At 50.7% G+C, this 27,796-nt stretch overlaps 4 protein-coding genes across 4 annotated transcripts; 1 reads left to right on the top strand and 3 right to left on the bottom strand.

The window, feature by feature from the left end:
* Positions 1–17: 17 nt before the first annotated feature.
* On the bottom strand, positions 18–2,330 carry EMG1 (EMG1 N1-specific pseudouridine methyltransferase). The gene is made up of 6 exons (XM_084292502.1): positions 2,202–2,330; positions 2,017–2,118; positions 1,550–1,691; positions 1,098–1,156; positions 795–944; positions 18–408 (listed from the first exon to the last, which is right to left on the bottom strand). The coding sequence occupies exons 1-6, from the start codon at positions 2,322–2,324 to the stop codon at positions 295–297; spliced, it is 690 nt and encodes a 229-aa protein (XP_084148628.1). The 5' UTR covers positions 2,325–2,330; the 3' UTR covers positions 18–294.
* A 99-nt stretch (positions 2,331–2,429) lies between these two features.
* On the top strand, positions 2,430–8,804 carry PHB2 (prohibitin 2). Its single transcript, XM_084301911.1, has 9 exons — positions 2,430–2,589; positions 2,676–2,760; positions 2,871–2,950; positions 3,054–3,238; positions 4,920–5,049; positions 5,528–5,631; positions 6,066–6,143; positions 7,142–7,230; positions 8,236–8,804. The coding sequence occupies exons 1-8, from the start codon at positions 2,463–2,465 to the stop codon at positions 7,220–7,222; spliced, it is 870 nt and encodes a 289-aa protein (XP_084158037.1). The 5' UTR covers positions 2,430–2,462; the 3' UTR covers positions 7,223–7,230; positions 8,236–8,804.
* Positions 8,805–10,351: 1,547 nt separating this feature from the next.
* PTPN6 (protein tyrosine phosphatase non-receptor type 6) lies at positions 10,352–18,390 on the bottom strand. Its single transcript, XM_084301922.1, has 15 exons — positions 18,190–18,390; positions 17,796–17,918; positions 17,281–17,475; positions 14,641–14,863; positions 14,397–14,513; positions 14,126–14,239; positions 13,611–13,707; positions 13,076–13,155; positions 12,832–12,981; positions 12,587–12,718; positions 12,209–12,363; positions 11,842–11,909; positions 11,465–11,616; positions 11,079–11,176; positions 10,352–10,990 (listed from the first exon to the last, which is right to left on the bottom strand). Exons 1-15 carry the CDS (start codon positions 18,195–18,197, stop codon positions 10,879–10,881), a joined length of 1,824 nt encoding a protein of 607 aa, XP_084158048.1. The 5' UTR covers positions 18,198–18,390; the 3' UTR covers positions 10,352–10,878.
* Positions 18,391–25,538: 7,148 nt separating this feature from the next.
* LOC311222243 (protein C10) lies at positions 25,539–26,288 on the bottom strand. Its single transcript, XM_084306425.1, has 3 exons — positions 26,210–26,288; positions 25,955–26,131; positions 25,539–25,879 (listed from the first exon to the last, which is right to left on the bottom strand). Exons 1-3 carry the CDS (start codon positions 26,262–26,264, stop codon positions 25,731–25,733), a joined length of 381 nt encoding a protein of 126 aa, XP_084162551.1. The 5' UTR covers positions 26,265–26,288; the 3' UTR covers positions 25,539–25,730.
* Positions 26,289–27,796: the final 1,508 nt, after the last annotated feature.

Genomic DNA, 27,796 nt, shown 5'->3' with positions numbered 1-27,796 from the left:
TCCATCAGGAATTTGGGCTGGGCCCCTGCTGTAGGCAAATCCAGCCTATTTATGAAACATGAAGTACAGTACACAAACACTCTTATCAAAAGTTACCTTTAATAGGGAGGAAAAAGGGTTGCTAGGGCAGTCGATTTAAAGTCACGTTGTTCCAGAAGCTGCAAGGACAAAATTGAAGCCTTTTCCCTTCCCGGAGTCCGAAGTTGCACCAGGCCCACACAGAAGTAAAAAAGCCTCTCCAAAATCTGGAGTCACTGTAGAGTAGTCCACCATGACAGCAGACGAGGCAGAAGCTCATACCACTCCCCAGACTTCCTCAAAGGCAGTAGTAATTTTAGCACATGTCAAGGCAGCAGAGAGAGGATAGTTGCTGATAGAAATCATCTTTTCTGTATAGTCAACATTGACCTGGGAGAAAACAGGAAAGTACATATTTATCTGCATATCAAACCATATCTTATCACTTAGTCCCATCTACTTCCATTGCTCAGAGAGGCACACCATTACTCCTGCATGCCTGTGCTTCATCCAAGACTTGACATAGCCACAGCAAAGCACAGCAGGACAACTGCTTGCCCTCACTATTTCCCTTCTCTCCAGAGGTAGCAAGGTCACAAGTGTTAAAAGACAATTTCTTTGTTGGACAATTTCTTGCCAGGCTTACCTTAGAAGAAGGACTGGGCGAGGAAAAAATGCCCAAACAGAAGATAGAGTAGGAAAAACGCTCAGAGTAACACTGAAATCTATTGTAGCAAAGATTTTTCCAACCCCAGGTAAAGAATACATGTACGTACCGAACCATGGGCAAAAGCCCCCACAACAATAGTTACTGGCTCCGCTGCAGGAACCAGTTCACGCAGGTCTGTCACCTTTGGAACTGAAAAAGAGGTGCCTATCTTCATACAGCCCACAGGGAGATGGTCATTGATGGGATTTTTAATCACCTCGAGAAGACAGAAAAGTTCGTGAGTGCAGGGTAAGTTACGTGATAGGGACTCTAAGTTCACTGTATAAACAATGCACTTACAGCACGTGCATTACTAGCTGCAAAGAAGGAACACTGCACCATTACCTATAACCAGTCAAGGAGTGTTTACCTTCAACAGCTTCTGAGGCCCATCAGCTGCTCGGACACTGAGCTTATGCAGCAACTGAACTGACGAGAGAAGAACGTTAGTTAAGCAACCTGTTCTCTGGCTGGAACAATCCTATACTCTACCTAGTGATGACAGCTAGAGAAGTAGTTCCCCGCGTCTTCTGAAGTAGCCCGATCCAAATTTTATTTTTATAAGATCCAAAAACACTGATCAGGGAGTTATTTTGCCAGTAAGTGCCATGCAGACAACTCCCAACTGTGTTAAAGAACGCATATTTGAAATACGCATCTATAAATTCACACAAAAAAGTGTTTTTCTTCCTCTTCTCTCACTTTTCCATTTTTCATGTTGTTGCTTTTTTTTTTTTTTTTTTGACTCTTCATAATGTTTTTTCCATTCCTAACCACCTTCCTGTATTATTTCATGATGGCTAGAAAGCCTGAATCACTTACCCATTAGACCACAGAACCGATCAAAAGTTCTTGGGATCCTGGTCTGAGGGTTGACCTCGATTAAGACGTTCTTCTGGGTATGGATGTAAACCTGCAGGAGACCGGCCCGATTCAGGGGGCTATCCATGAGCATCAGGAGACTCTGAAAAAAAATATATATGTACATATATAAAGGGTAGTAGTTGAATTAGAGAAAGGGGAAGAAAGGAAGATTGGAAAAGCTAAGGTTTAGAACACGTGAACGTAGAAGTAATGCTGAGGCAAGGAATACCATATCTAACTATAGGAATTGCTACTGTAAAAAGATAATTCTAGACACAAACTTAGAGGAGTTATTAGACATTAGCACAGTGAGCAAGGCCAAATTCACCCCCACAAGCCCCCAGACCGCCCCCCAGCCTCCAGGGGCCGTCTCCCCAGACCACCCGCTGCACACAGCAGACCCCAGCCCCTCTCCCCCTCGGTACCTGGTGGGTGATGTCGGGCCGCACCCCCGCGGGGTCCCGGCCGCTCCTCAGCAGCATGGCCTTGTGCTTGTCGCAGTTGAGCAGCTCGAACGTCTTCCCCACCTGCGGGGAGGGGGGCAAAGCTCACAGGGACACGCACCGGGCACCGCCGGCGCGGCGGGACGAGGCACGGCGCCCGCCCTCACCTTCACGGTCTCCAGGCTCGCCCCCTCCAGCACCACCAGCAGCCGCCGCTGCCCCGCCGCCCGCTTGGCCGCCGGCGGAGCCTCCTCGGCCGCCTCCCCTCGTGGCCCGCCGGCCGCCGCCATTTTGCGTCCCCGCCCCGCTCGCCCGCAGTCCCCGCCCCGGGGCTGCCGCCGCCAAGATGGCGGCCGGTTCCGGAGGCGGCCCCGGGCGGGGAGGAGGGGAGCGGGGCGGCCCCTTCCGCTGTCCTTCCCGGCGCGGCCATGGCGCAGAACCTGAAGGACCTGGCGGGGCGGCTGCCGGCCGGGCCGCGCGGTGTCGGCACCGCCCTCAAGCTGCTGCTGGGCGCGGGCGCCCTGGCGTATGGCGTCCGCGAGTCCGTCTTCATCGGTGAGTGAGTGCCCGCCCGCTCCTCGGCCCCGCGCTGCCCGCCTGCCTCACTGACTGACTGACCGAGTGACTCCTTCTCCCCGCAGTGGAAGGCGGGCAGCGGGCCATCTTCTTCAACCGCATCGGCGGCGTGCAGCAGGACACCATCCTGGCCGAGGGGCTGCACTTCAGGTAGGGCACGGCTCCCTTCTCCCTCCCCCCCCCCCCGTCCCCCCGGGACGCCCCGCACCGCACCGCGCCGGGCACGGCTCCGCCTGACGGGGCGCCCCTCGCCCCCTCAGGATCCCCTGGTTCCAGTACCCCATCATCTACGACATCCGAGCCCGGCCGCGCAAGATTTCCTCCCCCACCGGCTCCAAAGGTGAGAATGGCCCCACAGGGCGCACCACGAGGCCCTGGTGGCACCCATGTGCTGCAGGCTGGCACGCCAGCTCCTCTCCCTTCTTCATCCGTCTCCTCTCCAGACCTGCAGATGGTGAACATCTCCCTGCGCGTCCTCACCCGCCCCAACGCCGCGGAGCTGCCCAGCATGTACCAGCGCCTGGGCCTGGACTACGAGGAGCGAGTCCTGCCCTCCATCGTCAACGAGGTGCTCAAGAGCGTGGTCGCCAAGTTCAACGCCTCGCAGCTCATCACACAGAGAGCTCAGGTGACTCTCCCCGAGCAGGCTTCTGACCGCCTTGCAAAGGGGTATTTAAGCCCTGCATGCTGGCAATGTTATAGCAGGATAAGGATAAATACATAAGTTTTGTAGTAAATGCATCCAAAACGGAAAGAACACAAAAACACTTACTGATTACAGTTCAACTCTGGTACAAACACTAAGGCTGTACCACCAGCCTCAGCAAAGAAAATCACATTCATGATATATAGCGTCTATATAGAAATATTCATGATATATAGCACTATATAACACAACACTGGGGGAGGCAGAGCTGACTTACATTGTGGTACGTGCGTGACAGTAAAATTGGCTTTAAAAAAAATTACCTGGTCCTTCACGGGTATCAGAAGAGCTACAGAGCAAATCAAACACTTTGAAAGGATCTGAAGAGAGAAATGGATGAACAGTTAAAAGAGTTGTAAACATTAAGTGATAAATGCTACAGAAAAGCAAAAAATATTTCTGTTTAGAAAAACATGGAGGGCTATCTGGAGGAGAGGGTGTTCAAAACTATAGGAATAATTAATTTCTAAAAGCCCATACCTGAAAGTTTATGTTCTGATAATTTGATTGCCAGGGATTCTGAGAATATCTGTCACCTATTCCAGATGAGGGAGAGAGAAATTGCTGATCTTCTTTTAAAAGGCTTTAGAAGAGATCCTACTTGAGACTGCTGAAGAGGATGAGTTGGCAGAAAGATGAAACAAAGCACCTCTTAACTTGTTTCAGATCCACAACAAAAAAAAAAGCAAAGAATAGATGAGTGTCTGGATTTTCTTGTGAGAATTCATCCTTAATTTCAGGGGTTTGTCCTCTGCCATGTGGTCTGCATTGAGGAAATTATTTAATTTTTTATGTCTTGTATAAGGAGAATTAGTGGAAAGGGACAATATAATAAGAAAAAAAAACTGGTTGCAAATGATTTAGATATTGTGAAGTAAAGCAGAGAATAGGTATCTCTGAAAGTTCAGAACAAACTAAATCGAATTTCATTCTTATCATATTTCCAGCATTACTGTAAAGTGATATGTACGGAAGTAGTTGACGATCAGAAGAAAATGAAGTGACTTTACATGGTTACGTGCTTGCAGTTCACTCAGTAAAGGGTTCTGTCATCATTTTAGAATTCTGCTTAGAAATAGCTGCAATAAAAATAAAAGCAAATACTAGACGGGTCAAAGGTGTGATACCATAGCAGTAACTTTTATTTAAATCATTATTTCGTGCAGGATTTATCAGCCTATCTGAAAATCTAAGGAGATAGTCAAATTCCAAACAAATTCAAGATGGAGAAGGAAATACTTATTGCCAGATCATGGATGAGAACATGGAACTACACAGCATAGGATGTGAAAACAAAAGAAAAAAAAAACACTTTCAAGGTTTTTTTTCCCAATATTAATTGTATAGTGTGGTTAAATGATAATTACAAATAAGCTGTGATTTGGCTTTGAAAGCGTTATAGCTGTGAATGTGCAGAGTTATTTAGAGGTGACAGATTCACAGAACAGGCATTAATGTCCATGTTTCAAGCTTTGTTTTAGGGAATGTCTCTCAGGTGCAGTGTGAATGAACTGCGAAGAGCAGTTGTGCTTCAGTTTTATAGTGCACAGGAAGGGAGAAGCAGCCTGCGTGTGGTACTCTTTTTGCTATACTTGTGTTTCAGGTGTCTCTGCTCATTAGGCGAGAACTGACGGAGAGAGCCAAGGATTTCAGCCTCATCCTTGATGATGTGGCTATCACAGAGCTGAGTTTCAGTCGTGAATACACAGCGGCTGTGGAAGCTAAGCAAGTGGGTGAGTTCAATTTAGGCCTGGAAAGATTGGGTTGCTTTTGCCTTTGTATTGAGTTTTTAAACAAGGTAGCGAAGTTGAGTTAGTATGTCACTGCTCTTGCATCGATACAGCTACAGCATTGCAAATCTCAGCTTGCTTAGTAATGGAGCCAACTAGGTTATTTCACGAGTATTATCAAAAAAACCTTGGGCTGTAGCTCGTGGAATAGATCATTGGTGGGACTGTGTTCCCAGAGCTGTAGGATTCCTTTTCAGGGTGTGACTACCCTTTACTCTATGGGGATTATGTTTAGAGGGCCTGGTTGCTGTTGGTTTTACTTTTTTTTTTTAAAAAAAAAAGGGTGTGTGCATATATATATCCCTAGAATGGGATCAGTTCTTTTGGAAGCATGAGCTCCCCAGGCCTCAGATACAGAACCCTCGTGGAGAGTTCAGGAGATGGGATCTGCTTTGAATGCTTTTGTCTGTTCCCTCTGTAGCCCAGCAGGAGGCACAGCGCGCACAGTTCCTGGTGGAGAAGGCCAAGCAGGAGCAGAAGCAGAAGATTGTTCAGGCTGAAGGGGAAGCTACAGCTGCTAAGATGATATCCTGCTCTGGGGTATTTTGTGGGATGTCTTGTGAGCTTGGCAATCCTGAGAATCTGTTGCATTGGGTTCATGTTTAGCAGACTGGTGAGATGATAGCCTCAAATAGGTTGCTATTTGTTTTCTGTTGTTTGTTTTTCTCCTTGCAGTTGGTTGGAATGGTATTTGTCTGAGGTTACAGCTCAGAGCAGAGTAGACCCTGAGCCTTCACTCCCTGTTGTTAAGGTTTAACTTCTTTTGGCTGCATGTGGCCATAACCCTATTGTTCTTGATTTAGGAATGCAACAAAGTCCCTACCCAAGAGGCTCAAGTTACTGGAATAGCAACTGCAGTTTTTTCCTCTAAGATACTTGTTGATACAGCATAGGAGGAATTTACTGAATGCAGGGGGCTTCTCTTAGCGGGTTTTTCCTTAACTTTTGCTCTCCTGTACCTCGGTGAAGCTCTGAGCAGGAATCCCGGCTACATCAAGCTACGTAAGATACGAGCTGCTCAAAACATTTCAAAGACGGTAAGTGGTGGGGCACAGAATATCCATCTTCCTTTTGCAGTCATTCTGCTGTGCTCCCTGTGCAGTGGCCACATGGGCAAAGTTAAGGTGAATGTGACCTGCCCTGTACTGATCTTTATTCCTGCCAAGCTCTCTTCTGTTCAGATAGAGCTAAAGACTTAGTTAGCAGTGATCAGCACTTACACATGGTGATAGGAGTTTGTGTTTTCCATATGACAAGGCCAAATACAAATCAGATCCCATCACATGCACCCAGCTGCAGCCACCAAATGCTCCTGGTTTCCTGCACGCTGAGAAAAGGGGACAGATAAGCATGGAATCAAAAGTCTGTCTGATAAGGAGACAGAATATGAGCACTTCAGTTAAAATGTCTGACAGTATAAGGAAAGGAAGTCAGGAGATGCAGTTAATACAACAGAAGGCAGGGATGCCATCAAAGGGACCTGGACATTTTGAGCATTGGGCCCATGTGAACCTAATGAGAACCTCTTCTCTGCGGAAGAGAAAGCTCCGGGGGGACCTCACTGAGAGCTTTCAGTACTTAAAGAGGACTTACAGAAAAGATGGAGAGCAACTCTTTGCTCAGTCAGATAATGATAGGACAAGGGGGAATGGTTCTAAACCAAAAGAGGGAAGGTTTAGATTAGAGGTTAGGAGGAAATTCTTCTCTCAAGGGGTGGTGAGGCACTGGAACAAGTTGCCCGGAGAGGCTGTGGATGCCCCATCCCTGGAGATGTTCAAGACCAGGTTGGACGAGGCCCTGAGCAACCTGATCTAGTGGGTGGCATCCCTGCCCATGGCAGGGGGGTTGGAACCAGATGATATTTGGGGTCCCTCCCAACCCAAGCCATTCTATAACATTATATTGTTGTTTTTGGGAACTAAGATCTTAAGTGCATACAAACAAGACTGCTGTGTGTAGAGGGAGTGAGAGATTCTTTTTTAATGCTATTTTTCCTTACGTATTTATACTCCTTTATACCACCTCTGTTTTTCAGATTGCTGGTTCACAAAACCGCGTGTATCTCACAGCAGATAACTTGGTACTGAACCTGCAGGATGAGGGCTTTACCAGGTAAAGGGGACAGTTGTTGTGGGTGGATTTACCTGCACCTTACCTGTGAAGCTGCTCTTCCATCTGGAGCTCTCTCAGGATCTTTCCTCTGAGAGGAGCCTGATGCTAGAGGACAGACAAGTAGGCTGCAGTCCTGCTTACTGCAGAAGTTATTTTTTTTCCACTCTAATTGATTTACTCTTCTTTTCTTTTTTCTTTCCTTGCCCCCTTGACCCTTACTGCATCTCCTGGCACAGAGGAAGGTAAGACACTGAACTTTTTCTTAATCCTTTTGCTAGTACTTGGAACAAGGGTGTTGATGTTTGCCTGGGTGTTGCTTGGGCCTTTCCATCTGTCAGGAGTTTATTCTATCTCTGTCTCAGTTCCCATTTGTGATGTGAAGCTTGAAGCCTTTCCTTGCAGGGGCCACACAAACATCTACATCAAGTAGGAGATGCTCAGTAATTGGAGCTGTTTGTGTGGGGAAGGCAGAAGTAATATCCTGAGGAGTGTCCTCTGGTCTATCTTCCACGTACAGGGCAGTCTGTGTTGAGTCTGAGAAGACTCAACGAAAGTAGTTAGATGTTTGTAGGAATTTGTGTTGATCTGGGGCAATGGTCTCTTGGAAAATGCTCTTGTTCTCTAAAAGCTTTCCAGTGCATGCTAGAAAAACTCATTCCCTGCTTTCAGAGCTGGACAGGGTTTGGTGGCTTTGGTCTAATCTGTCTGTGTTTACTGGGTAGTGGAGTGCCAGCTGAGTTTATAGGATGTAGCTAAAAGCTTAGAATGAAGAACGGAAATCAGAGCTGTCTTCTTTTTTACTTCCCTGGGGCATCTCTGATCTTCCTTGCCCCTGTTTGATCAGATTCTGTCTTATGTGTTCCAGCAGACCTAAGGGATTTTGGAAAAAAAAGGACTTTAAAGTTGTCCTTTTGGACAACTTGTTTGGGTGAGGCACCCCATAGCCCCAAATCTGTAGTAAGAGTCTGACTTTGCACTTCCTGGACTGACTCACTTCTGTCTTCCTTTCAGTGACAGTCTCCTACTCAAACAAGGGAAGAAATGAAAGAACTGAAGCCTCCTAGAACCGTCGGTGCTGACCAGGAGAAGATAAGATACGAGTGAGGAGCTTTGAACTTCCTGCACTGGCATTGTTTGCCCTCACTTTGAAATTGTTAAACCAGTAACTAGATTTAGTTCCCATGCCCCAGCTCCATCTGTGGTGATCCAGTTGTGGGACTGGGCTCTACCACAAGGTACCTGTAATCCCTTCTTCACCTCGCTAGTTAAATCTGGGGAGGGGGCAGAGGGGGTTTACTGGTACTAACCCATGCAGATATAGTAATTCACCTCTAATTGTCATTAATCTGCGGATTTCTGTAGGGTAAAATTAGACCAGTTTTTTACTTTTTTTTGGCCAAGTGAGGGTGTTCTGCCATCAGCGTGAGACCTTCTTCTAGTAATATTGGTTTCTATTTCACTGTCAGTCCCAAGACTGAATTCAGGATAATGTCATTCATTGGGTGCCTGTCACTGCTGGAATATCTGTCACTGTGTGCTCAGTGATTTTCTCAAACATTTATAAAAATTAAAAGCCTCAAAATTTATACTGTGTGCAAGTGTGCTTAGTTCCCGAAAAAGAGGTTATTTTCCATTAGGGGAAAATGGAGTAGAGCTCTTCTTTGGTTGCAGGCACCTTACCAGCTCTTAGGCAGGTACATCACCTTGCAGGCTCACGGGGTGTTTCCACTGAATTACAAGCTACGTGGGCCAGAGCTCCAGGTATGTCTCATTTCTTCTCTTTTCTCCTCATTCACCCGTCTGGGTTTGTGCTCTACACTGAGAGGAGAGAATGTGGTCCTAGGATCCCTGCACCAAAGCAGGGGAAAATTACAGCTAGGTTTCTCAAGTGCTCACTGTGGTCTGGTGTCAGGTGAGAGTGATGGATTATTCAGTTCCCTAAATGCCATTGACTTCATACACAGGGCCTAGATGTGTCTCAGACCAGAAGAAATTCTCCCACATTTCCAGGCATTCTGAGTCCTAGGTCACTCCGTGAATTTCATCTCAGACTTTCCACTAAGTAGGGACTGAGCTCTTCCACTTATCAGCTCTAACCAGATTCTAGTCCAGGCCACCTCAACAGTCTTTGAGTATCAAATGCTCACAGATCAAGCAGTGCCTGTAAATTAAAGGTTCCCCAGCATGTCTGTTACCTAGTCCAGCTGCCACAAAAAAGTTCGGGTCTGACTTTTTGCAGATAACACCATAGCTTTATCCAAACTCAGCATTCTCCCACATTTTCTAGGTACAGCTCATGGACTGGGGCCTAGTTCTAACTGGCATGACTAAAAGCCGTGCTGAGGCTCATTGCCACCACCACAGGCAGGCTATGGTACTTGGGAACACTCACCAGCGTTCAGATTCGTACGAAATGGTGGAGGGAAGGGGCCTCAGGAGGACTTTAGTCCAGGTTCCTGCTGGAAACATGCCAGCAGTAGATCGCGTGGGCTGTGACTTTGTCCAGGCAGTACTGAAAAGCAGCAAGAACAGCGTTCCCGCGCTGAGCTTCTGTTGGAATGGTGCCTGACGAGGAGATGGGTGTTCAACCCGAGCCTCCCAAGCTGCAATTTGGAACCACTGCCTCTGGCTCCACTGTGTGCAACTATCTTCATCTTCGTGAGGCTCCTCTGTTTAGTTGAAAATGAGAGCAGCTTGCTCCTCAGCCTCCTCTTTACCAGACTAAACAAGCCAGCTCCCTTAACCCCTTGTAGGTAACTGGCTGTCATCTGTGAAAACACGGTGTGGCCATGCTCTGGTCTGCCTTCTCTGCAAAGATTCTTGCAACTACACAACTTTTCCAAATACCAAAACATAGCTGTGACGAAGTCAGGCACAGACTTTTGCACCTGACTTCCAGTGATGAGACTTGACGGCTATAAACACTCAAGTCTCGCAGTAAGACGCCACCATAAGGTTGCCAGAACTGATGAAAAACTAAGCTAGAGCTGTTGTAAGGCTGCAGGACTGTAAATGAAAGCAGGAGAATAGCTATACCCCAATTCTAGAGAAAATTTCCAGGTCAGCATTCAAACAAATACATTTTTATTTACAAACACAAGTGAAAACATGGCCATCACATCAAATTCTGGCATATTTACAGGATCAAATAGAAAAGGGGCTAGGGGGTAGAGGGTCAGGATAAAAAGAATAGGCAGTTACCTGTTGAATTACAGGCAGGCTAAGCTGAAAGAGGCCCAAAATGATGTATTTTAAAACAGGAGCCCTTGGGGAACGCTAAACAGGCTAAACTCTTTAACTCACGGGCAGGTAGAGATGTAGCTTCTGTAAAGCTCTTCTGTAACTCCTCAAGAAGAAGAGCTGCTGAAGCAGGGGGTGAGTTTAGGTGCCGGTGTGCACACACGAAGGGAAAGAAGGGCGTGATTTTTTTTTTTCCTGTTAATGAATGATGAAGCACAATGAGCGAGTTCACAGGCCTGTGTGGGCGAGGGACGGTGAGGTCAGCTGAGCTGTGAAGCAGCCTGGTTCAGAGCACTGGAAGATGGCATGGAAGAAATGGGGAAGGCCTAGTTCCAGTCCGTGAGGTGGGAATGTGAGACAGGCCAGCCTGGATCCAAGCTCCGGTTCTGCACTCCGTGTTCAAAACCTGCTGATTGATGCTTATTTTTTCTTCAGTGAGCCTTTCAGCTTCTTGTCTGAGGAGAGCTGTTTCCGTACTTTCTCCTCCTTTTTGCCCAAGTTCTCATAAACTGTTGACTCCTCTTTCTGCCTGCTAGACCAGGAAAAAAAGGGAAAAAGTGAGCAGAAGGGAAAAGCCACTGAACCAGCAGGGAGAGCACTGCCAGAGGGTCAGCACTTACTTGGAGGCTTTTCTTGAGGCCTTGGCATGCGCGTTCTTCATTGCAGGCGGGTAGGCAATGTTCCCATACTCAGACTCAGCTTGCTTGCTTTTCTGAGACTACAGGAGAGAAAATGCAAGCTGAGAAGAGTACAGGCTGGGAAAAGTGTGCGAGGTACCATAGGAGAATTCTGGCTGTTAAACCATGCGTCATGCTAGGCTCTCAGTGGATTTTGGTGTTGACTGAAGTCCTCAGGCTCAGTGTTTTCTGCCCACCCCTAGCCCAGAGGTGAACGCACCTGTGTTCTCTTATAGGAGTGAACTGTGGGGCAATGAATTTCTGGAGACACTGACATGCCTCATTGTGATATGTTTTGGCTCACAGGATAGGAGGGTCTGCTTTCTTACCTGCATAACCTCCAGCTTTTTCTTGGTTGTCTCTATGAACTGGCAGATGGCCATGTAGATGAACTTGTACTGGGCCTCTGTCTGCACCATCCCTGAGCGCTGGGACCTCACCATCTGGATGGTCTTCTGGATGTCAATGTCACAGTCCAGCCCTAGCAAGAGGCACCAGAAAAGCTTTGCACATGTTTGCTGACACCCCCCTCTCCCAGTTCTGCACCAGCAGCAGTCACAGTGGAGCTCAGTCAAGAAGCTTTCAACTCCCTTACCCCTCTCTATGGACCTCCCACCCCTCCTTCCAAGTATCTTTCAAGGCACTTTTCAAGGCACTTTTTCAAGATACTTTCAGTATCTTCCAAGGCACTCTGAGGTCCTCTTACCCTTGGTGGAGATTGCTTCCACTATCATATCAATGACGATGATCGTCCCCGTGCGGCCAATCCCAGCGCTGTAAGGAGAGAACAAGCAGAGATCAGAGCTGCCTGTACATCAATACCTACATCACCCCAAGTTGAGCACAGGCTGAAACAAAACGCAGCTGTTTCTGAGGCAGCTGTTTCACGCAGCACTCATAGCAGCTGTTTGTTGGTGCCATGAAAGAGTCAAGGATTCAACAGGCAGCAGGGTTTGGTTTGGGGACATGGAAGAGGAGGAAGGGTTGGCATGTGCTTCGCTCACATGTCCTAGGGAACAGCTGGTGCAGCAGGACAGAGACTTTACCCCTCAGACCCTAGGGTCTGTACCAACCTGCAGTGCACCAGAATGGGCCCAGCAGCTGGGATGCTCTCCTGCTTCTGGTTTATTTGGTCGAGGAAGCTCAGCACTCCTCCTGGCTCACTGGGGACACCGTGGTCAGGCCAGCTCAGGTACTGGTAGTGCCAGATCTCACGCACAGCATCACCCTGATAACAGAAATACCCCACTGGTAAAACTGCAACCCAGACCCAACCCTGACCTCTGTCCCAAAGAGAGCTATATTTTAAGCCAAAGTTTTGTGCACCCCTTGGTGATTCCACCAGTGCCCTACCCAAAACAGGGGGGAACAACAACCCTGGACTGATGCAAGAGCAGCACCACCACAGCACCCAGCAGGCTCTACGGCAGCCCCCAGCCAGGCACACTCACGTTGTTCTTCGGGCACACGCAGAGGTGGCGGAGTTTGTATTCCAGTGCGTCGTGCTCCCCGATGTTCTCCACGAGGTAGGGACCGTATTCTTTTGTGCTGCCCATCTCCGGCCAGTAGGGCACGCATTTATTCTGCGCAGAGAGACAGGAGGGTGAAGGCAGGCAAAAGGCAGGAAAGAGAAAAAAAACAGCCATGGTTGAAGGGGAAAAGGGGGCAGCTCCAACACCTGCAAACAGCGACTTACCCGCCCTTTTTCTACTTCCCGCGTGGTCATCACAATAATGCGAGTGTTCTCCTGCCACACCATCTGCCAGAAGTCATTGACTGTGGCATCCAGGCAGCCCTGGCTCGCAATGTAGGTCTTGGTGCACTCGTCTGGGCTGATCAGATTGTTCTGGGTGTGGACAGGGGAAGGTCAGGAGGGCTGCAGGAGTTGGCAGGCCTCCCCCCCCCACCTTGGGCGTACTGCCAGCTTTCAAAAGCCTCACCTTGATGTAGTTGGCATTGATATAGTCAGATCCGGGGATGTTTGGGTCTCTTCCTTGGAGGATGACTCTAGAATGATCAACTAGGGGTGCAGCAAAGGAATAAACAGAGTTATGAGGTATTTGGTGCCCGGTGACATGAAGCTCCTTCGCTGCCCCATGCCACCTCACCCACATTACCCAATGCACACAGTATGGGTCTATTTTCATACCCATTTCATATATTTACATATTTTCAACTCCTTCTCTGAGGTCAGACCAGTTTTAACCTGTGTTCCCGTTTCTCTCCCCCCATGACAGACCATAATCTATAATCCAGTCTGCTGTAAACTTCCTTTCTTCCTTCCTTCAAGGTCATGAAAATGCTGTGACCTCTTATCAGCTCTTAAATCCTCAAATTAAGGGCCTCATAATCCACTCTGGAAGACAGGGCAGGCCGAGACAGGGCCAGAAGTGATTTGGACACCTCTCCAATCTCTGTCTACTTGCCTTTTTTATTTTATTTTATTTTTTAAAACAGCAAAGGAGCAGGACTCACAGGGCAAGATGTTCTTGTATCGGTTCTTGCTCTTGTTTTCAGGTCTCTGTCCCTCATGACGGTCAAACAGCTGCTTGGCTTCCTGTTTTTGCAGGCTCTGAAAAACAGGAGAAAGTTATGGTAAAGCCACAACATATGACAGGGAAGGTGGACACTCAAAGGAAGGGTGGCAATTCTTAGGACACATGGGTATGCTTGTGGGGGAGCAGAGAAGTGAAAAGGAAACCTAGACTCGAGAAGTCCAAGGTTCGTGTCCTTACTATCTTGGTGACTAGTTCTATCCATGAACAACTACATTTCTATCTCACTGGGTTAAATCACTTAAAGATGACGCTTATACCCCACCCACACCCCACCCCCGAGGAAATAGACTTCTCTCAGAGATAAATCAACATGGATTTGCAAGACTTCCTGAGAAGTCTGTGTCCAGAAAGAAATCAGGGATGGAGAATGAGGTGGTGCACAGGAACTTCCCCCCAAATTTCCACAAAGTAATTTCCCCAGCAGTTTCTTACATCAAATTCCTCCCAGAATCCAGCCTTGGATGTTTCTTCAGATACACTCTTCTTGTTCAGTTCGTGCACTCTGTTCTCGATGTCAGCAGCGTTCACCCTTGTAGCATAGTAGGGCTGGGGACAGGAAAACACAACGGGTTGGCATGAGAGAGATGCTGCTGGAGTTCAGAGTCTCCTTTGTGTGCTATGGGGGAGAGGGACACAGAGCAGAAACAAACAGCAAGGGGGTCCCTCCAAAGGATCCCTGAGAAACAGAGGAGATGGGATTTACCTGCTTCAGGTACACAAAGGTGCCAGACACTTCCTCAATTCCAGTCCTCTTGAAGTGCTCCACCAGATCGGCCAGGCTGTCAAACTTCTCAGCACCTCCAACTGTGTAACGCCCATTCTAAACGGAGGAAGGACATGTTACATCCCACAGCATCCCTACAGGCAGAGCTGGCAATGCTCAGGGGAAAGGGAAGGCTGAGGTGCAGAGTCACAGGCACCACTTTGTGGCACTCCCACCCGCTCACCTCACACATGATTTTGACGTGGGTGACTTTGAGACGGGCCCCGGAGGCGCTGCTTGCCCCAGCTGAAGGAACATCAGAGCCAGGTTTCAGTTGGTCAGTCAGGACGGACAAGACAAAGTCCCCGGGTTTGCTGAGGCTCTCCCGCACCAGGAAGGTCCAAGGTGTGGCTTTGACCTGGAGAAGTGACTCAGCGGCCGCGCCTGACAGATGCCCATGGTACCATCTAGAAAAATAAAAACAGGAAAAGGTCAGGAGAGAGGTGGAGATGCAAGTGGATGCCCTCGAGCATCCACTCGCTGAAGAGTACAGGGCAGAAAGCTGTGGAAGGAGAAGCTGTGGGGGGAAGAGAAGGTTTGAAGCAAGAGAGGAGAGGGGGAGAAATGGAGGAAGGATTAAGGGAGGGAAACCAAGGGAAGAGCCTTACAAAAAGTAATGCTTACTGGCTTTGAGATAAGCTCGGGGGGGGCACTTGTGGGTTTTAGCACCTCTCAGTATTATTGGGACTCCAACCTTACTGCTGCTGAGTGCTTTGGAAACTCAAGCACTGAGGGAACAAAACTGACTCGGTCAGTCAGAGACTCTCCCATGGGATTAGCAGCACACAGAGGGCTGCGGTGAGATCAGACCCATTAAAGAACCAACCTAGGGAAGGATACTTTCCTTGGACCTCTAGCAGCATCCCCCCTTTCTGAACCTCTTCAGTCAGAGGATAATTCCCATTCCCTGAACACATCACACCGCAGCAACCAGCCTAGCCATGGGGATGAATGCCAGGAGCCACCTGGAGCCCACATTCTGCTTCTGGTGCCTTCACTGCTCTTCATCCACGTGCACAGTCCTGCAGACTGAGGCGTTCTCTGCCCTGCTGCAGGATGGCTCAGGGTGCAGAGGGACACAAGCATGGTGCAAAGGGCACAGCTACTGCCAAGCCCCTTCGCACGTGTGAAGGTCTCAGGGAGGCATGTGCCTGCCTGGTGGGATCTGGCAGCACCCCGGGGTGGAGGAGCACTGCTCCCACTGCCCCCACTTGCTGCTCTGCTGGGTATGGACCCGTCTCAGCCCTGGTGCTCCTGTCTGAAGGCCGTGCTCACCGCAGCTCTGTCCTGCTTCCACAAAGCTCCCCTGGTGGCTGCAGCCACAGCCGTTTGGGCCATCTCCCCGGTGAGCAGCATTTCAAAAGCAGGTAGCTCTTGCATCAGACCGACTTGCAACGCTTCTTCCTGCCGCTGCTCACTTCAGGTACTGCAGCAAGCACCAGGCACACTCCTTACATCGCTGCACACGCTGCAGCCAAGGCCAGGCAGGTGCTTAGATGCACCATGGTAGCAGGTTTGCTGCTGTGGTATGATGAATTTGGAATTGTTACAGCTCCTCTGCTGCCTATTCCCAAGAAGTAAAATCTAGCTCAGGAGGCCATGCCACGGTCACAGAAACAGCTGGGCGTTCACTCACCCATCCTCTGTACTCCAGCCAGAGCAACCCACTCCTCTACGCAACCTCTAGGAATCATTTTGAGAGCAAGATGTGGCAGGCAATTACTGTGTCTCAGCTAGTGCTGGCCAGCTTCAGTTTCTCTTCATCTTCACCTCGTGCACTGCAAGCAATAGCTGCTGACTTCCACAGCATGGCAACCCCTCGTTTCTCACCCTCTTCCCAAAGAAGCGAGCAGCCACCATCTGCCAGTGCTGAGATGTCCCCTGGGGAACGTTTGGTTCCCCTCCTGCCCAGGAAAGAGGTCTCTGGGACCCCCCTCCCCATGTAGGAAGGAGTCAGTGGGTCCTGTCCCCCCTTCCTCCCCCCCAGCAGAGCCCAGCTCTTCAGAGCCACGTGATGGAAAATCACTTGGGGAGAGAGTGAGAGGAGCTTTCGTAAGAGCCTTGAGGGGGGGGAGAAGTTTCCAACCGCAGGGGAGGAAGAGAGGAAACTGCAGGGCCACGGCGCAACGGCCTCGAGTGGAGAGGACAGCCAGGACACAGACACTGCCCGCTCTGCACCACTGCCCCTGAGCACACCTGGGTGTCCCCAGGCACGTCCCGAGCAGCGTGGCTGTGCCCTGCTCCCCAGGTGCACCGGGGGGACCTGCCTGCCCCCACCCCTGAGCCTGCCCCCGCCCCAGGGCACAGCACGACTGCTCCCCGGAGCTGCGTCAGGCAGGCTGAAAGCACAGCGCTGAGGGCAAAAACCACCTGATTTGATTTAACTTGGTGTCAGAGACGTATGCAAAGCGGGGCAGGAAGGAGGCTGAGCGGGCCAGGAATAGCAGGTGAGCGTGGCCCCGCTCAGCCGCACGAGCCAGCCAGGCCTGGGATGAGCAAGGAGGTTTGGGGCTGCCCCACGCCATGCCACCCTGCCTACCGCTGTGGATGCAACTTACACCACAAGCGTTGCTTTTGATGAACGCTGCCTAAATAGCAAAGGCACCAAAAAAACAAAAGTGTAAATAGAGCCCTGCGAGGTCGGCTGTAGTGGGATAAGGCATGTCCAGCTGCTGGTGGGGATGCGGTCCCTGGGGAAGCACAGGGAGCCAGGAGACACTTTTTGCAGGCTGCCCTGTGGGGACGTGGGCAGGGCAGAGAGAAGGCCATGGAGCATGGAGGAGGTCTCATCACAGCCATACCAGCAGCTTTGCTTTCTCCATACCTCTCTGTAGTGGGGTCAGAGCAGTTGAGCGGGTATCGCAGGTCAATGATGGTTCCATCCTTGTCCTGCAGCGAGCCCTGTTGCTGTGTGTAGTACTCCACCAGCTCTGACAAGGTGGCAAACTTCTCCCCTCCATACAGGTCGTAGAAATCCCCAGTATTCTGGATGCGGATGTGGGTTACCTGGTCACCAACCCTGTGGAATGATGCACAGAGAAGTCCAGTGAGGCAGCTGGATAAGAGGCATGAAATTTGAAGGCTCTGCTTGCATCACCTCCTGCCATGGAACCATAGCAAACCGTCCCAGTGGAAGGAGATGGTTGGGAAAAGAAGCTCCTGAGGCAACTTAAGCGAGGGTCCAGAAGGTACTGGGGAAGCTCAGATCCTTTTACAGCATGGAGAGAAGTCAAAGGAGTAAGGAGATGATGAAGGAGAGACCCCAGGGCTCATGAGGACCTCTATATATTCTACGTATGCAAACCTGGAAAGACAGAAGTTGGGCTCCAAGTTACCTACCGAACTGAAAGGGAAAAATCCCCCTGATTTTTCCGGCTGGGTCTGGCTAGGAAGCTCCCATGGACACCTCGTCCCTTCAGTAAGGCTTCGGCTTCCAGCCCACTCAGGTCACGGTGAAACCACCTAGCAAGGGAGATGAAAACAGAACCAAGTAAACGAGAAATCGCAGGCACTCTTGTGGAGACATACAGTGAAGAATGGTCCCCAGTCAGCATCCCTAGAGATACCTCTGCAGGTGACAACCAGCAGCAGCACAAAGGGTTCCTTCGTGCCCGTTACCCCCCACAGCCTGTGAAAGGTTTCCACCGAGATCCAGCTACCAAGGTGATCCCCTCCGAGCTGCCCTACTTCGCTGGTTCCCCTCCCCACGCACACGTTTCTCAGACCCTCTTACCTCACCATTGTGGAGGGAAGAAGAAGAGGAGGAGGCCAAGCAGCTACCACCAAAGCGACTCAGAAAACACAGAGGACAAATCTCTTTGCCCTGGTGAGAAAAGGGAAGTTGGAGGTCCGCGACGGAGCGCCCGACACCAAGCTCTGTCTGCGCCCCTCGGGAGCTGGCCATGCATCACTCCTGCTGTCCACTCCTAGTCCATTCGGCCCCTCTCCATCAACCTGCTCCTCACTGCGTGCCTGGATCCCGTGGCCCTCTGCGCACCGCTGCAGGGCACGGGCAGGAGCAGCCCAGCACAGCTGGGCACGCGCAGCTCCAGGAACAGGAAGCGCTCTGAGCCATCAGCTCCCCAGCCCCAAACTGCTTTGCACACACTTCTGCTTCTCCTTTTGCGTCTTTCCTCCCCAGCCCCCCTGTTATTCTTGGGTCCTTGCTTTTTTTTGCTTTTTGCTTTTTTTTTTTTTTTTTGCTTTTTTTTTTTTTTTTTTTTTTTCCACATCGGTTTTGACTCTACCAGTGTTTCTAAGGTTCCAGCCATGGCCACAAAACTCAGTTCTGCAAGCCCTCTCTCTCTTCCCCATCTTTTCCAAGAGGTTAGTAAGGAACATGAGTGTTTCTTACCCCCGAATCCTCACGGTGGTGCCAGGGGGACCACGGCTGCCTAAGGTCAGCCACGCATCTGCAAGGCTGAAGCAGGCAGCACACGCACGCAGCAGCGAAGCACCCTACAAGTTATGACCGCACAGACACGCAGCTTGGTTCTGCTGGGCCGCCCTCAGCTACGTAGCCAAAACCTCTGTGACCCTGTTCACTGATGAACCCCCTTGGCAGATAAATATCCCATGTGCTCTGCACAGCCATGGAGGGAAGCTGTGCAAACCTGGGCCTGCAGACTGTGAGAGGCCCAGGCTAGCACCCTAAGCACAGCACGAGCATCCTGAAAACAGCCTGCCTGGAGGATGCAACCGTGAGAGAAGCATGGGTAGCTCCAAAAGGCTTGGGGGCAGGTGTTGAAGCTGCCCAGGAAAGCAGGCAGAGAGCAGGATGATCAGCTCTGGCCTGTGGTGGGCCCACACAGCATCAAGAGAGCTTAGCCTAGGAGCTTCGAGATCCCAGTACAGCGTACCAAGGCCAAAGCTGTAAATCTGTACACCCGGAGAGAAAGAAAGAAAACTAACCATTTCCAGTTAACTAGCTGCTTCCAGCTACAGCCTGTGACTACACTTTTCCATAGCACTGATTTTAAAGCCTGCAGTTCTTATGAACAAATGGGAGCAATGCAGTGACCACAGAGGATGATCCAGGCGGCAAAGGAGCCTGACTCTTCCTTGGAACCATCTCAGCTGCCCTGTGTGGTGGCTAAGACACGTGGGGTGGGCAGCAAGAGCAGCAAGAGACTCGCTCATTTCAACTCTTTGCAGCTGCAGACTTCCCTACACGCCACCAGACTGGGAAACCCTGCAAACAGCTGAACTGTCTGCTAGTAGTGGCCAAGACATACAGAAACCAGCAGCACAGGGAAGTGCAGGGGACTCGATCTGAGAAACTAACTTCGTTGCTAGAAAGACTGCCCAGGCAGCTACAACGCCTTCCTTCAAAATGCTTCCAGTTTCGCACAGATGACAAGCTGGGATGTGGTGAGCTGCAGGAATCCAGCTGTATTGACTTAAAACCGATACTAAAAAAAAAAAAAAAAAAAAAAAAAAAAAGAAAAGAGAAAGACTTTAAAGGCACAGAAACCTGCAACTCAAAGAAACCAATTTTACGCAAAAAACGGACTACACCTAAATCGGAACCGCTGACATAGAAAACTGGCCCAGAAAACAAATATTGTTTAGTGATTAGACAGAAACTTCTGGGCAAAAGTCCCCAAAGGGAATTCCTGCTATATTAGATATAATCTGATTGGATATTATTATTATTATATATTGGATAATATATACCCCAGTCTGTACATACACCAGGGTTGTCCTGTCCCAGGTGCAGAATCCAACACCTGATGTTGTTTAATCTCATATTGTTGTTGATAGCCCAGCCCTCTAACTTGTCCAGATCTCTCTGCCTCTCTACCCTCAAGGGAGCTGACAGCTCCTCCTAATTTAGTGTCACCTGAAAACCTGCTTTGTATTCATTCAAACCTTCCGTCCAGATCTTTTATAAGACCATTGAAGAGAACTGGTTCCAAAATGGAGCCCTGGGGAACCCCACTACCAACTGGCTACCCACCTAATGAAACCCTATTAATTATAACCCTATTAATATATAACTGTATTACGTATTTTTCTATCTGTATTCTGGACATTTTGTCCAGAAGGATACTGTGAGGGATGGTATCAAAGGCGTTTGCTGAAATCCAAAAAGATTACACCTACTGGCTTCCCTTGGCCAACCAGACCAAAGACACCAAGGTAACTAATTAAAAACTACCAAGGAGAAGCTCCAGCTGGTAAGGTAGGGAAATATCACAGCAGAGAAACAATTGCTTGGTATCTTCCAGGTTGCCCTCTGGAATGGTCAGAGCATGCAACAGACTCCATAATGTAATTAACAGGTCAAGAGGTTTGAGCAAAGAGGCTTCTCTTGTGATGTTGCTTGGCTTTTAGTCCAACACAGATGGTAGAACCTCATCATGTAAATTCTTTGTGGAGCAAAGCCACAGCTAGTAAACGCACAAGTTTAGAAGGAAGGATAAACAAAGGGGCTAACTAAGAGGTACATACATCTGGACTGCTGTAAAAAGGACACCAAAAACAGGCACAATCCAGCACGGGGCCATTAAGGCAGTGAGGAGCTCAGTGGCTGAGAGCAAGGTTTGTTCAACCTAGAGAAAAGATGGCTAATAAAGGGATTTAAATAGCAGTCTAAGAATATCTAAAAGGAGAGTGGAGGTTTTAGAGATGATGGAGCCAAATTCTGCTCTGTGGGACACAGCAAGAGGAAAAGAGGCAAGAGGCTTAACTTGCATAAAGGGAAGTTCTGATCAGGTATCAGGAAAAAAAGCACATACACAAGGGGTGGTTCAGCAATTGCCACGCGTGTCCAGAGAGGCTGAAGAATCTCCACTCCCTAAGATGTGCAAGACTAACCTGAAAAAGGCTCAGAACAACCTGATATAACTAACATTTGAGACAGCTCTGCTGTGAGCAAGGGCTTGGACTAGGCCATCTAGAGGTCAAAATGGCTGTCAAAAGAAGAGTAGAAGGAGAGGTTACGCACAGAGGTCAGCACCATCATCATTGTCATCGTCATCCCACCCTCGCATGCTCCCTAAGCCTCTATGTGCAGCTACCGTAGTCAACTGTCAAGTCCATAAGAAACTGAGCAATGAGTTCCACTGCTAAGCCTCAGGACCAACATCTCCTTTGGCTTGCTTATAACCTGTTTCCTGCCCATTTTTATTAACACACGGTTGTTGTAAAGAATAATAAATCAATGACCAACTCCTAATTCATACTCACCCCACCCAAGCTGCTCATTATTTTATAGACCTCTAACTTCTGTATCCTTGCTCAGCTGTTCCCCAAGCTGAACAATCCAACCCTGTTTAGATGGCCTCCATACAGAGCTATCCTGCGCTTCTGATCATTTCTGTCGTCCCTCTTTGAGATGTTTCCAACTCTGTTGTATTGTTTTGGAGATGAGGGCAAAAGGTGACCCAAAACTGCACAGTGTTCAAAATACTGCTGAGACATAAGCATACAAAGACACAACGATGATTTCTGCCATCATTCACCACAACCACGCATAAAGCAAACATTTGCATGGACTCGACGGTGACAGTCTTGCTCCAGGGAGGTTACAAGTAGTTCACAGATGTTTTACATATAACTTTTGAGCTATTTTTCTCCACGAGAGCAAACCATGCCTGAGAAATTTGGTGGCCTTCTACAATGGGGTTATGGCATTGGTGGATAAAGGAAGAGCAACTGGTGTTGAAAGTTGTAGAGAGCAAGGATAGTCGCGATCAAAGAGTTGTGGTCAATGGCTCAATGACCGCGTGGAGACCAGTGATGAGTGGCATTTCCCAGGGGCTGGTATTGAGACCAGTGCTGCTTAATGTCTTTGTCCATATTGGCAACATGGACAAAAAAAAAAGTGGGATTGAGTGCACCCTCAACAAATTTGCCAATGACACCATGCTGAGTGGTGGCAGTCAACATGCTGGAGGGTTATTTTTTTCACCTCACTATTCAAGCTCTATTTGGTCATTTGGAAATATGCTGAACAGCACATGGTTCAGCTCAGACCCTTACATGTCACCATTGATAACTTCCCTTTGCTGTAAAAACCAAACATTTATTCCCACCTTCCATTTCCTATTTTCTATAAATTATTCACTCAAGAAAAGCATCAGCTTCTCTTTTATACCATAGCTTCAGCTCTGTTTAGACTGACATGAGAAAATCTTGTCAAATTCTGTTTTGGAAAGACCTTCCTCCCTTGTCCGCAAGCTTGCTAAGTTCCTCAAAACATCTAGTTCTGCAAGACAGGATTTGCCTTCACGAAAGCAGATGTTGATTCCTTCTTTGATATCTTACTCATTGCTTTCTCTGTTACCTCTTGCCCAGATATTGACTTAATTGGTCTGCTCCACTCTCACGTTTGGGGGAATGGCATCTGTGACAGTTGTTAGTGTTAGTGCCAAGTAAAGGCCAGCTGGTGCTGGTCAGTGGGCATACGGACCATCGCCCTGTAACCTGCCCAAGCCCTGTGCTCTGCCAGGCCATGGGGCCACAGGACTAACAGATTCTACCCATGGACTAATGAGAATCCCATTTCCTTACACCACGCCACTACAGCCCCCAGGGCAGAGCACCCATTTATACTGATGGCAAAGTTTTTCCTGTCCTGCTGTTCCATAAAGACTGTAGCAAAACAAAAGTCACCAGGATTAAAAAAGCCAGCCACCTCACCTCCCTCTGTACAAAACCATCCTGAGGTGCTGCAGCTTCAGGGCTCACAGAATAACTGCAGTGAACTGGGCATCACAGACTGCTCTTTCTTTATCAAAGCAAGGATGAGCAACAGTAACAGCAATCTAAAATGCTACAATTCCAGTCCTCCAGCTCTTTTTTTACAGTATTTTTTCCCTTCTGTGCTTGATTCCTGCTGCCAGCAGTTTAGTTTTTCCTACCAGCTCTGTTTCCTTGCTCTAAGTAGCACACGCAGCACTCACCCACAGGATGGCATCAGGCCCGTGACTCGCAGGTCCCCGCTGACGGGGAATTAACAGCAGCTGGTGGAGGAAGAACCACAGCCCTTAGCCAGGGCGTCCTACTGAAAAAAAAAAAAAAAAAAAAAAAAAAAAAAGAAGAAGAAAAAAAGCAAGACTGGAAGTAGCAGGGGGTGACCTCACACCCTCACAACATGGCTGGATGCTCAGAGCAGCTCATTCCAGGGCTGGGGCAGGAGCAGCTGGCAGTGCCCTGGGTGTGCGGTGCATCCTGTGACTCACCTGTGTCTGGCCCGCACAGGCTCAGCCCTGAGCCCTGCCTGTTTCTGGGCAGGCTGAGGGAGGTGGTAGCTCCAGGCTAGGTGAAACGCAGGCCTTGGGCGGAGGGCTTAATTTTCACCATTTGCAAAACGCTTCCTGGGCTGTAGTTAATAAATAATTAGAGGGGTGGGGGAAGGCCAAAACCAAACTTGGGGGGGGGAGGTAGGTAGTGACGGAAGGGCCTGACTGCTCTTCCTGCCTCCTATCCGCTAGGTTCACGCCCTCGCTGGCTACATTCCTACATGGTTTGTAACCAAAAGGCACAGAGTGCAAAACCCAACGCCGCTCTCACACCTGGCTCCCGGGCTTCTTCACCACCAGCCCTTCCCAAAGGCTGCAGCACGCCCAGGGGAAACAGGCACACAAGCCAGGTGGCTACAAATGCTCAGATGCATCCGGTGCCCCTTCATCTGGGAGGTGGAAAGGCAGAAAACTTCACAGGGGAGAGAACCTGCCCCTCTGCCTTTCCCTCTCTTCAGTCCCAGAAAGTGCAGCACACGGTTATACATGTACAGTATTCGCGTTGTTCTGATCCCTCCCTGCTGCCAGTCCTTGCAACATCCTGCTGCTATTTTTATCTTTAGGTCTAACACCTTTGATCACACAATCAGGCGGAAAAGAGCAATACAGCCACAGAAGCTTCTGGTAGGAGCACGTGAGAGTTAGCGGTACTGACCTGTTGGTGACAGCGGTCTGGCTGCAACCGCGCGCTGAGCAGCACCACGTTGTGCTCGGGACCGCGTTACCTGGCACGTTTCAAGGAGCACTTTTATAAACGCTTGCTCTTGCAGGGAGATTTTGGCAAATCAGAGGGCTAGGCTATCAACAACCCTATGAAATTTAGCAACAGCAAGTGCTGGATACTGCACCTGGGATGAGGCAACAGTGGCTATACACACAGAGTGGGGGAGGAGAGCCCGGAGATCAGCCCCATGGAAAGGGATCTGGGGTTTTGGCAACAAGTTGAGCATGAATCAAGTGTGCCCCGGCAGCCAAAAGGGCCAACAGCACCCCGGGGTACATCAGGCATGGCTTTGCTGGCTGGCTGAGGAAAGGGATTGTGCGGCTCTGCTCTGTGCTGGTGCAGCCTCACCGTGAGTGCTGTGCTCAGCTTTGGGTGCCACAAGAGAGGAAGGACGTGAAACTATCAGAGTGTCCAAAGGAGGGCTGTGGAGACAGGAACGTGTCTGGAGGGGAGGCAGTACGAGTTAGGGCTAAGGTCACTTGGCTTATTCTGCCTGGAGCAGGCTGAGGGGAGGCCTCCTGGTGGCCAGCAGCTCCCTCACGAGGGGAGCGGAGGGGCAGGCGCTGAGCTCTGCTCTCTGGGGACAGCGACAGGACCTGAGGGGACGGCATGGAGCTGGGACAGGGGAGGGTCAGGCTGGGGGTTAGGGAAAGGGTCTGCACCCAGAGGGTGCTTGGGCACTGGGACAGGCTGCCCAGGGCAGCGGTGATAGCAGCAAGCTGGTTGATCTTCAACAAGTGTTTGGACAACACCCCTAGGCACATGGTTTGAGTTTTGTGTGGCCCTCTGTGGAGCCAGGAGTTGCGCTCAATGACCCTTGTGGGTCCCTTTGAACTCAGGACGTTCTGATTCCAGATGAGGCTCAGCATCTCTCAAATGACGTTTAAAAAATTCAGTCACTGAGATACCGAGCCTTGTGCTTTCATACTAAGGTTTGCAGTAGCAGCTGCATTCCTGCATAACTTGGTGCACAGCAGCCCCTTGTAACAGTAGCTCAGGTTTCATCAGATGAAACTCCAGAAGGAGCGAGCATCACTCTACCTGCCCCTGCGTCAGGGAGCGGGATCTGTACCCGAGGATCAGCTCATGTCCATTCATAAACCACTAAGGGCATTTTCAAGACGTTTTTTATTCACAAACAGACAAACAACCATGCACAACAAAGCCGATTCCGTTCAGATCAACACCTCCCTCGTCCAACCTCTCCGTGCCGCGGGGCTGGCGGGCCAGCAGCCCCCGGCCACGTGAAGACATCCCCGCTCGGAGCACCGCAGACCACCGGGGCCGGCGGAGCTCCAGGTTTCACGAGGCGGCCACTCCGCCGGTGCCGGCGCCGTGCGGCGGCAGGGTCATGGGCGGCAGGAACATGGCCTTGAGCTTGCCGGACATGCTGGCGATCTCCGGGTCCTGCGACTCGTAGGACTTGATCAGCCGGGCGAACTTGAGGACCCCTGCAAAGGGAGCGGGCTGGGCAGCGGGCACAGGGCAGGGCTGAGCCCGGGCGGGGAGCCCCGCACCGCACCCACCTTCGCCGTCGCTGCTGAAGCCGTAGGCTTTGATCACGTCCTGCTGGATCTGCGTGGCCACGGGCAGCAGGAACTGCAGCATCTTGCCCATGTCGTTGCAGGCGTTGTCCCGCGCCTCCTCCATGCGCTGCGCGTTCTCGGGCGCCCCGAAGGCCTTCAGCACCTCGCCCAGCACCACTGCGGGCACACGGGGCGGGCTCAGCACCGGCACCAGCCGCGCCGCATGGCCCGCGGCCCCCCCCCGCTCCCCCTCACCCTTCGCCTGCTCAGCGCTCAGCGGCGCGGCCGGGCCCTGCGCGGACGCCGCCATCTTGCCCCTTCCCTACCCCCTCTATCGCACGCTGCTGCGCATGCGCAGCCCCGCCCTGTCATTGCACCGCCAGGGGCGGCTTCCCGCGCGCGGGAAACCTGCTGGACAAATACTAAAAGAGCTGAAATCACTGTGGAGCCCTCCGCCTGCGCCGCGCCCATACCGGGCCCACCCGCCGCCACGTCACGGTGAGGAAAAAGATTCCCGTGGGGTGTCCCTCAGGAGGCTCCCCGTGCTCCCCCCCGTGCCTGGCACCGCTCGGTCCCCGCCGCAGCGGCCGCAGCTCGGCGAAACGGGGCCCCGCAGCGCCGCACCGGCCGTATGCAAATTGCGCTCTCCCGATTGGCGCAGCGGCGGCGGGTGTGTCGAGGCGAGCGCCGCGATTGGCTGGAGCGGGGCGCGGGGCGTGGCTTCGCGCAGACCCGCCCCCCGGCGGCGGTGGGCGGGGCCTGACGGCGGCGCGGTCCCGGGGGGGGGGGGGGGGGGGCGAGTGGGGAGGGGAGGGGGCGAGGGGATGGGGGAGGGGGGGGGCGCTGCTGGCCCCCGGCAGCGATAAATGAACACAACGCAGGCTGCTTCCCGAAGGGTTTTTTTTTGCTTTTTTGGTTTTTTTTGCTCATCTGTTTGCTTTTTTAAGAGCTTCATATATATATTTTTTATATATAAATTATTAGAATGTGGTTATTGGGGAGGGGGGGGTATCAGGAGTGTGCAGGGTGGGGTGGTGGTGGTGGTGGTGGTGGTGGTGGTGGTGGTGGTGCGGGCGCGTTTGCAGAGCTGTGCTGCTGCCGGGTGGTTTTCTCCTTCCGTTTAATGGATAAGTAAATATATATATATATATATATATAGGGGGCCGCTCGGGTTATACAACCGTGAGGTGGGACACGCACGCGGGGCGGGGGGGGATAACAGGGATTGGGGAGGAGGGGGGGGTCACAAGTTGCTACATAAAACTGCCACGTCTATAACAGGATGTGCATGACTTAAAGTACACCGAGGAGAAAGGGGGCGAGGGGCAAGGGGGTCGCCGTGGCCCTGGGGTGCGAGCTGGCGGCCCCCCATCGGCGCTCCCGGTGGGGCTGGAAGGTCCATGGGGGGGTGGCTGCTCGGGGAGGCCGGCGGTGCTTCGCACCTCGTGGCCCCACGCGTCCCCTCGAGGCGCCGCCACCTCGCAGGCAAGTCTGGGGGTGCTTTGCACCCAGCTGGCCGGGACCAGCGCCTTGGCACCAGGCAAGAGAAGCCGGTTTTGGAGAGGGTCCGGTAACGCCGTGGTTGCATCTGAAGGGATGTGGGAGATGTGGAAGCCAGGCTGGGAAAGTTCCGCTTTGTTTCTCTGTCTCACGAAGCAGTATCTTACATGTAAAGTGTGTGTTTGGGGGGGGAGGAGGCGTCTTGAAAAAAGGCTCTGCTGGGTTTTGTATCGTGAACGTGAGGTCCTGCAATGCGCTGCGCTTTTTGCTTAACGTAACTTCCCTCGAAACACAGGATGGAGCTGCTGCAATCTCGAATTCACACCAGTCCTTGCCTTTTGG

The sequence above is a fragment of the Netta rufina genome (assembly GCF_964035555.1).
Source record: "Netta rufina genome assembly, chromosome: 1".
Taxonomy (NCBI): Eukaryota; Metazoa; Chordata; class Aves; order Anseriformes; family Anatidae; genus Netta; species Netta rufina.
The sequence above is the reverse complement of the archived record's forward strand: the minus strand, read 5'-3'. Positions and strand labels throughout refer to the sequence as shown.

Coding starts and splice junctions, on each gene's coding strand:
- EMG1 (XM_084292502.1), bottom strand. CDS start 2,324: ATGGCGGCGGCCGGCGGGCCACGAGGGGAGGCGGCCGAGGAGGCTCCG. Junction 2,119..2,201: donor CGAGCCTGGAGACCGTGAAG/GTGAGGGCGGGC, acceptor CCCTCCCCGCAG/GTGGGGAAGACGTTCGAGCT. Junction 945..1,097: donor GGCCTCAGAAGCTGTTGAAG/GTAAACACTCCT, acceptor TGTCTTCTCGAG/GTGATTAAAAATCCCATCAA.
- PHB2 (XM_084301911.1), top strand. CDS start 2,463: ATGGCGCAGAACCTGAAGGACCTGGCGGGGCGGCTGCCGGCCGGGCCG. Junction 2,761..2,870: donor GCCGAGGGGCTGCACTTCAG/GTAGGGCACGGC, acceptor TCGCCCCCTCAG/GATCCCCTGGTTCCAGTACC. Junction 2,951..3,053: donor CTCCCCCACCGGCTCCAAAG/GTGAGAATGGCC, acceptor TCTCCTCTCCAG/ACCTGCAGATGGTGAACATC.
- PTPN6 (XM_084301922.1), bottom strand. Junction 17,476..17,795: donor GATTTTTCCCTTTCAGTTCG/GTAGGTAACTTG, acceptor ATCATTCCACAG/GGTTGGTGACCAGGTAACCC. Junction 12,982..13,075: donor TCAATGCCAACTACATCAAG/GTGAGGCTTTTG, acceptor GTCCACACCCAG/AACAATCTGATCAGCCCAGA.
- LOC311222243 (XM_084306425.1), bottom strand. CDS start 26,264: ATGGCGGCGTCCGCGCAGGGCCCGGCCGCGCCGCTGAGCGCTGAGCAG. Junction 26,132..26,209: donor GAGCGCTGAGCAGGCGAAGG/GTGAGGGGGAGC, acceptor GTGTGCCCGCAG/TGGTGCTGGGCGAGGTGCTG. Junction 25,880..25,954: donor CTTCAGCAGCGACGGCGAAG/GTGGGTGCGGTG, acceptor CTCCCTTTGCAG/GGGTCCTCAAGTTCGCCCGG.